The 8,421-nt window shown below is 53.2% G+C and overlaps 2 protein-coding genes across 3 annotated transcripts in view; both read left to right on the forward strand.

Annotated features, from left to right (window-relative positions):
- TXLNA (taxilin alpha) overlaps positions 1-3,970 on the forward strand; it is a 20,738-nt gene extending 16,768 nt beyond the window's left edge. Inside the window, exon 10 of the mRNA XM_037738210.1 lies at positions 624-3,970. Within this exon, the coding sequence (XP_037594138.1) occupies positions 624-917 (294 nt within the window). The 3' untranslated portion in view covers positions 918-3,970. The remainder of the gene's footprint in view (positions 1-623) is intronic.
- Positions 3,971-6,016: 2,046 nt separating this feature from the next.
- CCDC28B (coiled-coil domain containing 28B) overlaps positions 6,017-8,421 on the forward strand; it is a 5,682-nt gene continuing 3,277 nt past the window's right edge. Inside the window, exons 1-2 of one of the 2 annotated variants that reach the window (XM_017527918.2) lie at positions 6,017-6,338; positions 7,529-7,715. In XM_017527918.2, coding sequence (XP_017383407.1) covers positions 7,552-7,715 — 164 coding nt within the window. In that variant the 5' untranslated portion in view covers positions 6,017-6,338; positions 7,529-7,551. The remainder of the gene's footprint in view (positions 6,339-7,528; positions 7,716-8,421) is intronic. The other variant, XM_017527919.2, reaches the window with a different exon arrangement.

The following is an 8,421-nucleotide window of genomic DNA, read 5'->3' on the forward strand; positions in this document are numbered from 1 at the left end:
CTACCCATCAGTGACACAGCTAGCATGAGGTAGAGGTGAGATTTGCACACATTGTCCAAGTCCAGAGTTAATGCTGTCTCCCTAGGGGAGGTGATAAGCCCAGTGGTAGTTCTCCAGTGGGAGTCAAGGGAGCAAATGGAAGAAAGGAATAAAGGAGCAGAAAAAACGGGTGCCAGTGATGTTCCTGGTTTACATGTAAAGCAGCCCAGGTAATTTGTGATTTCATGGCTTGTAATGTAGAAGAAAGGACCTAACACTGATGGAGCAGACTGCAAACCATACCTTGCTGCATGTTTTAGGTATGTGGTTCATTGAACCTCTTGAGATCTGAGGATGGCATTAGTAGTCCTGTTTTACAGATGAGACAGGCTTAAAAGCCAAGTCCTTTGCCAAGGTCATGTGGTAGATAAATAAAGGAATACCTTATCTCCAAGCCATTTTGCACCACACTGCCCCACCTGAGAGCCCAGTCATGGCTTCAGCCAGGGCTGTTTCCTAGAGGGGGCCAGCTTTGGACTCTGGTCTGCTTGCTCCCAGCCTTGTTAAAGTGTTTGCCACCAAGTAGTGATGGTAAGTGGGGGGTTAATGGGGTATGGCCCTGAAGGTCTCATTTCTCTCTCTAGAAAACAGTCCGGGATAAAGAGCTGGAGGGCCTGCAGGTAAAAATCCAACGGCTGGAGAAGCTGTGCCGGGCGCTGCAGACAGAGCGCAATGACCTGAACAAGAGGGTACAGGACCTGAGTGCTGGTGGCCAGGGCTCCCTCACTGACAGTGGCCCTGAGAGGAGGCCAGAGGGGCCTGGGGCTCAAGCACCCAGCTCCCCCAGGGTCACAGAAGCGCCTTGCTACCCAGGAGCACCAAGCACAGAAGCATCAGGCCAGACTGGGCCTCAAGAGCCCACCTCCGCCAGGGCCTAGAGAGCCTGGTGCTGGGGCATGCTGGGAAGGGAGCAGCAGCCCAGCCAGGCCTGGCCCATAAAAGGCTCCCATGCTGAGCAGCCCATTGGTGAAGCCAGGATGTTCTGATCTGGCTGGCATCTGACACTTGGAATTTTGGATTTTGTGGGTCAGTTTTACGTACATACGGCATTTTGCAAGGCCTCATGCATTTACACCTGTAAGTGTACAGTGGGCTTTGCATTGGGGGTGGGGGTGTGTACAGATGAAGTCAGTGGCTCCTCTGTGAGCTGAAGAGTCTTGAGAGGGCTGTCATCTGTAGCTGCCTTCACGGTGAGTTGGCAGAACAAGTGACTTAAGCATTTCTCTGCCTGATTTGAGGCTCAGACTCCTCCCAGCCCTTCAGAGCTCAAGACAAGTGATACACCCAGGTCTTAACTGCATTTCTTTTGTGAGCAGGGCTTGCTTGAGCAGCTCAGGCTCTCCTAGCTGCTCTGGAGGCTCCTTTGCTTCTCTAGACCTGGAAAATGTGTCCCCAGGCAGAGCCCTGGCAGTGCGCTTGGAGCTGGTGATTTCCTGCCTAGGACAAGGGACTTAGAGAATGTTTTTATGTGGGATGATGCACTGGTCGGGAGCCCGTTGGGCATTGCTTCCCCTGCCCTTTGGTAGTGCCAGGACCAGGCCAACGATGCTTCTCAGTAGCCTTATCATTCACAGGTGCCTCTCTAGCCTGCACAAATGATTGACAAGAGATCACCCAAAGGATTCTTTCTGAAGGTGTTTTTTTCTTTTTTTTTTTTTTTTTTTTTGCACATGACAGTGTTTGTATTGAGGATCCTCTGAGGAAGAGGGGTGCTGTGGCAGTGGCGCCTGGGTGCCTGGCCTCCAGTGCCCCACCCCCTTCACCACTCCACTTGGCTCCTTTGCCATCTTGGTGCTGAGGTTTCCTGTGTGGTGAGATCAGGTTGTTTGTTGTAAGAAAGGAAAGGGCTTCTGATGGCTTTGCCACAAGCTTACCTGTGGGTTTCCGTCCTGAGAGGCCACCCCCAGTTCCCATCAGCACTGTCTCCATGCAGCAGTTGCTGGGCCCCAAGTCCAGCTGCCTCCTTGGCTTCATGGGTTTTTGTGTTTCCTGCCCCCACCCCCACATGTACAGTCCTCAAGATTTGTCCTGATTCCATTTCCTGGCACCTCCCTGCCTGTCCTTGGCGATTCCACTTCTGTGTGGGAGCCCGTAGCTATTGTCTGACAGGTAAGAAATGAAATTAAACTATTGACTGGGCCCTAGAAATCCATAAAATAGCTGTAGACGGTTGTTTCTATGTCCTATTCTCCCGCCACCCCTGTACCTAACTATGTACTGTGTAGAGCCATTTATATGCTGAATGTTCTGCTGTTGCAAACTTGCCAGGGTATTAGCCAGTCTTTATGCAAAGCAGTTTTCTGGGACAATAGAATGAGTCACACACCAAGATGGATAGGAGGTTAGGGCTTTGCTTCTTGCTGTTTTTCTTTGAAGCTAGTTCATTGTCCTCTGGTCCTTCATCTTCCCTACCCAGCCCACTCTTTCAGCCCTTAAATCTCTCAGATAAATTGGTTCATAAAGAATGTTAAGTACTGAATCATGTATGACTGAGACCAGAGATGGCAAATGAATGGCACATCATTTCTCCCCCTGCCCCAGGGCAGGTACCACTGTTCTGCATCAGAGTTGTCCACTATCCTCTGGTGTATCCTTAGTTCGCATCTAGGTGCCCTCACGCAGCTGTGTGAGCGTTGAGATCTCTTTGCCATCCCTGGCTGAGATACTGCTGTCCTGTGAAGTGTTTCCCAAGATCTTTTTCTTCCCTTTTGAATCCCTGTGTCTGGAGTAGTCCTTCCCTCTTCCTGCCCCAGTAGGGCCTTTTCCTTACCCCAGCCCCTGTGCCTGGCTTAGCTGGTACAAGTGCTGCCAACCCCACAGAGTGTTTGCTAGGCGAGAGAGGTGCAGAGAAGAGGCAGAGGTATGCACCTTCCCCCTTGAAGAGAGGGAAAAGGCCTACAGTGGCCCACATCATTGCCTGACTCACTTCAGCTACCTCTTACAGCCTGTAGAGGGACTGGAGCTGCTGGATCCCAGTGTGGTGGGTGTGGGAGGCCACAGTGAGCAGGTGGCCCCAGCTGGGTTTCCCAGGTCAGGAATATGGACACCAGACAAGGTGCAGCCTTTGCTCACAGCTCCATCCATGTCTAGATCTTCAGGCCAGTCTGCAGATGGGAATCCCTACCTTTTTCTTCCTATTCATTGACCAAATCATAACCAATCACTACAGCTGCTCTGCTTCTGCTTTCCAAAGTAGCCCAGGTCCTGGGCCAGATGCAGGGGAGGTGCCTATCCATGAGTGAAGGCCATTGCCTTCCTCACCCGGGTGGGTCCCACACTTGTGACCTCAGTTTTAGGACCAAGAGCTGTGTTGGTTTCTTAGATTGCTAGCTTTTCCTCCAGGGGACCACAGCAAGTGAAGCTCAGAGTCCATGGCTCTGCTAACAATAAGTTGTTTTCAGGGCCTTGTCCAGCCAAGAGCTTCATGTCCACCAGATTCTGAGAGGTGTCAGCAGCACTTTTTTTTTTTTTATTTGTTGTTTGTTTTCCATGAGATTTTTGGACCATGGGCTGAGCTCAGGCACTTTCTGTAGGAGAATGTTATTTCTGTAAAGACGGTTATTTAACCCTCCTCCACCCCATCATGGCGGCCCTGAGGGCTGACCCGGAGGCCAGTGGAGCTGCCTGGTGTCCACGGGGGAGGGCCAAGGGCTGCTGAGCTGATTCTCCAGCTGCCGCCACAGCCCACCCACCTTACACAGCACAGAGGTGGTCACCCCAGGGACAGCCAGGCACCTGCTCCTCTTGCCCTTCCTGGGGGGAGGGGGCTGCCTTCTGTTCCTGTAACTGCTTTCCTTATGGCCCAGCCCGGCCACTCAGACTTGTTTGAAGCTGCACTGGCAGCTTTTTGTCTCCTTTTGGTATTCATAACAGCCAGGGACTTGATTTTGATGTATTTTAAACCATATTAAATAAAGAGTCTGTTGCCTTACTTCTCACCTGACCTGTGTGCTCCTTTGATGCTTGTGGATTGGATCTATTCAGCCCCTTCAGTCATCACTGACTTGTCCAGGTCTGCTGCAGAGTGGCCATGACGGTGCTCTGGCATCTTGCATCTTCGAGAGTGCCTTTGAGCAGTTACCACAGCCACAGGACACTGGCAGATTCACTTGAGCTGCCTGAGTGGAGCCCTTGGCAAAGTTGGCAAGACCCTTGCATCAGAGAGGATCCCTCAAAAAAAATTGTCCTTGATCTGGGGGCTCATGGGCTAGAGAAGGGAAACGGTACTTTTAGGTATAGACAGGTCATTGGTGCTGAGAGCAGAGAGGAGGCCCCTGCCCCCTTCAGCAAGGGGTGGGGGTGATGCCTGGAATGGCCTGAACCAAAGGTCGGGTAGAAGATTAACGTCATTTAGTGATGAAATGGTATAGCTGGGAAGCAAGTGCATGGGATGGGGCAAGGGGGTGAGGCTAGGCCCAGAGCCTGGGTACCAGGTTGAGGAATGTGGGCTAGATCCAGAGGGCAGGGGGGCAACTCAAGGTGTTTCAATAGGAAATTGATAGGCTCCAGGAGTAAGGCAAAAAGTATGGAGCCAGGCATAGGCCAACTGAGGCCTAGGTTAAGACAAGTGGACACTCCTTACTGCTATTTGGGTCTGTGTTGTGGGTAAGCACCTATAGCCCTGGCCTGCCCAAGGGAATGCACAGGGGCCTCTAATTGTATGTATTCCTTAGGGAGAGCACATTCTCTGTTCAATTTTTCATTTACCCACCTCAAGCCTGGGACTCCTGTATGGGAGAGATTCTGCTGGTGGCCTCACCCAGCACCCTGTTCTTTCTGGGGCCTGGGTTGGTCTGGCACAAAGGAGGATATGTGCTGAATGTCCAAAAAATGGCAGAGGCAACCCACATGCCCTTCCTTCCAGGCCTCACAAGTAGATGTGTTCACACTGGCTGTGACAGTCCCAGCAGAGCCTCTGACCCTTCTAGCCAGGTCCTGATAAATGTTTTTTCTGTGCTGACCATGTTATTTCCAGTCACAGATCTGGAGGGTGGGGGTGGGGAGGCTGCTGCCCCAACTCTTGGAACTTCCAAGCAAAGCAGCTCTGAGAATAGTGAGGTTTCTGTCCCCCCAGTGAGGCAGCTGAGGATAGGAACCATAAGGGTGCTCCCTCTGTCAGCAGCAGTGCCACTGTCTATCAGCTCCCGGGGGCGGGGGGGGGATTTCCGTGGTCCCCACTCTGGCCTCCTGGTTATTGAAAAAGTCTAGAATTACTCTCTCCCCTTGTGTAGTGGTCTCAGTGTTGGAAGTACCCGAGAAGGAATCGTGAGCAGGTGACCTCAGGAGCAGTGCCCATGGCCCCTCACATCACCAGAGGCCAAACCTCAGAAAGCCACTTCTGCCCGGAAAGGGGAAGGTGGGCTGGGTGGCTGTGTGCACTGCCCTGGGCCAGCTCACTTGAGCCGGCTGGGCCGCCTGGCCAAACACGAGCCTCTCTCCTGTTGTATCAGATGCTGCTCTGGGGACCTGCGCCAGGAGTCTCTGCCAGGGCTTTAAATAGCTGCCCCATTGATCTGGCTGCGAGCAGCAGCAGCCACACTAGGTCAGCGGCCTTTCAGCACTCAGGTTCCCCTGAGGACTGGAGTCAAGTGCCAGGGAATTGCATGATCTTCCCTATGACCTGGTGCTCCCCACACCTGTCCTCTAGGTCTGGGGAGTGGGGAGGGCTCCTGTCACTTCATTTGTGGCAAAAGACAGGCCCCAACACTTAATAGAGAAAACTGCCTGGTGTTGTAGAGAGAGGGGTTTTGCCCTCAAAAGGCTGTTGAGGGCTTTCGCTAGACTGAGGAATGACACTGATATCTTCCTTCAGGGTTGTTATGGGGATTAAATGTACCTAAAGTGCTCCATTGAGCTCACTCCATTGATGGCTGTCTTTGCTCACAGTGTCTTCCTGCTGCTGCTTGTGCTGCTTCTATGCTTAACATTCTCTCTCTCTCTGTCCTGTCTCTCCTCTCCCCCGCCCCACCCCCCTTTCTGACAAAGCCACCACCATTTTGTAAGGAACTGTAGCTTCTCTCTGAAACTGCCGGGAAAGGGAAAATCTTTTTAAAATTGACGTCACACAACCAACAGGGTCCCCTAGGTTCAGACGGGGAGGTGAGAGGAACGGCGTAGCACATGCGGGGATGCTCCTCCCTTCTCACCCTTCCCAGCTAAGGAGAAGGTCACTTTCTCTTTAAATGCAAATTAACTCCCTCCAGCTTAGCTTCCACCCGGTGGTGTTCCCAGGAGGAGAGGGCGGAGGGCGGAGGGAACTTGCACTGAAGGAAGCATCAATCGAGACCCCAAACCTCCAGGTCAGTAGCCCCCTGAGGGAGTGAGGGCGGGGGCGGAATGACGCGGGTCTGACGCTCCGTCTTCGAGCGCGGCTCCGGAGCTGAGCGATGCGTTTGGCACATGGCTTTGGAGCCCGGGCGTGGGAAATAGATCCCCAGTCGCCCCAGCCGCTCCTGGGGAGCACAGGCTCCGGCTCCAGTGCTATCAAGTTCCTAATTGGGTCAAGCTGCTGCAGGGAGAGGCGGAGTATGCGCTATCTCCCCTCCCCACATCCCCAAACCCTGTCGGTGCCAGCCAGCTGTGTGCCAGTGTAAATGCTTAAGTGCCAGCCCCCCCACACACACACCCCAGAGTTCGGAGTTAGGTTTGGTAGCAGCAGCTGGAATGAGACTTCTAGAGGAGGGGACCCCAGCCGACCAGAGGCTTCGGGGGCGGGGCTGGATCCGAGGCGGCGGAGCAGCCTAGCCACAGCCTCAGCCATTGTTGGAGGCCCAGGCAGCCAGCGGCTGACCACGCAGCCCACCCTGGCAGCAGCTGAAGTCCAGCAGGGACTTTCCGACTGGGAAAAACGAAGCAGCTGCAAGAACACCCTGGGGGAACTTCTGGGAGTCCCTGGTGTTTTCGGTTGGGGGTGGGTGGAAGAGGAGGGATGCCAGTGTCTAAGTGGGGGAAACCCACAGTGAACCCTGCCCTGTGTGCTGCGGCTTCTCCTACAATAATCCAGACCGTGGGGCCTTCCCAGGTGCCCCCCCCTGCACCTTGGCCCCCTCCCATGCTGATAGGGTTTGTCAGCATCTGCTTAGGCCACTGATAAATAGAATGGGGCTTAGTGAAGGACACCCCTAATCCTCAGCTGGGCCCCTGCAGCTCACCTCCATCCTGTCTCCCACTACATTTCCTCTACCAGCCCCGCCCCTGCAGCCTTGGGGACAGGAAACCACAGCAGTGCCAAGATAATTGTGTCTGGTCCTGCCCTTTCAGGAGGGGCCTAGGTTTTCAGGCAGAAGGAATCAGGGTGGGCCTTAGAAGGTCCTTCAAGTGTACATCCATGACCCCAGCAGCAGACACTGACATCTTGCTCTGCCCCTACTGTACAAATGAGGGGACAAGTTGGAAGGTGCCAGGGCCCTTCCTTTGCAGCTCTCAGGGATTGTGGGGTGAAGGGCTAACTTTGCCCCTGCCTATCTTTGTGGGGTTGCTTCCCTCCCAGGTGTGAGGCCCAGACAGCACCCAATGGATGACAAGAAGAAGAAACGGAGTCCCAAGCCCTGCCTGGCCCAGCCAGCCCAGGCCCCAGGCACACTACGCAGGGTCCCTGTGCCTACCAGCCACAGCGGCTCCTTGGCCTTAGGACTTCCTCATCTGCCATCCCCTAAGCAGCGGGCCAAGTTCAAGAGGTGGGTACAGAAGGGAAGCAAAGCAAAGGAGGAGGAATCCCAACTCTGGGCTGCACTTTAGAGAGGAAAGCAAAGGGGACCTCTGCCTTTAGTTCCTAAGCAATCATTGATGCCTTTCTGGAGCTGGCCCCTGAGAACTGAGAGCTCACTCAGACCCAGTGTCTATCTTCAACTGTGTGGCAAAAAGGCCAGGTAGGTCACTGGAATCACACAGCATGAGGATGTGTCTCAGAGGAGGGAGTGAGCAACTCTGCCAGAAAGTGAATGTTCCACGCTGAGAGGCTTACCTGGCATAAATATGGAAGAAAGCTATTACCTGAAAGGTTTCAGGAACCACAGGTGGTTTGGGGGCTCTGGAGTATCAGATAGGAAAGGGTGAGGGAATACCTGGAGGCACAATTTGAATTCTGTTGAATTTTTTTTTATGATTGGGAGTTTGCATGCTGCCTTATGATGTATCCATGTTTGTTCTCCACTAAATACAATGTATTCTTTCTCCAGTTGTTCCAAATAAGACCACTGTGTTTCCCTGTGTTTTGCACACCACTTGTCTAAGAGGCATGAAGCTCAAGGCTGGGGGGAGAGTAGCAAGAAAGGCAACTGGGGAAGCAGGAGAGGGCCAGGCTGGCAGGGGCATTCAATTTTATCCTGAAGGCAGTGGAAACTTTAAGACAGTTTTTTTTTTAGTTTTTTTTTTTTTTTTTTT

This window comes from Cebus imitator, unplaced genomic scaffold (genome assembly GCF_001604975.1).
Source record: "Cebus imitator isolate Cc_AM_T3 unplaced genomic scaffold, Cebus_imitator-1.0 Scaffold51, whole genome shotgun sequence".
NCBI lineage: Eukaryota > Metazoa > Chordata > Mammalia > Primates > Cebidae > Cebus > Cebus imitator.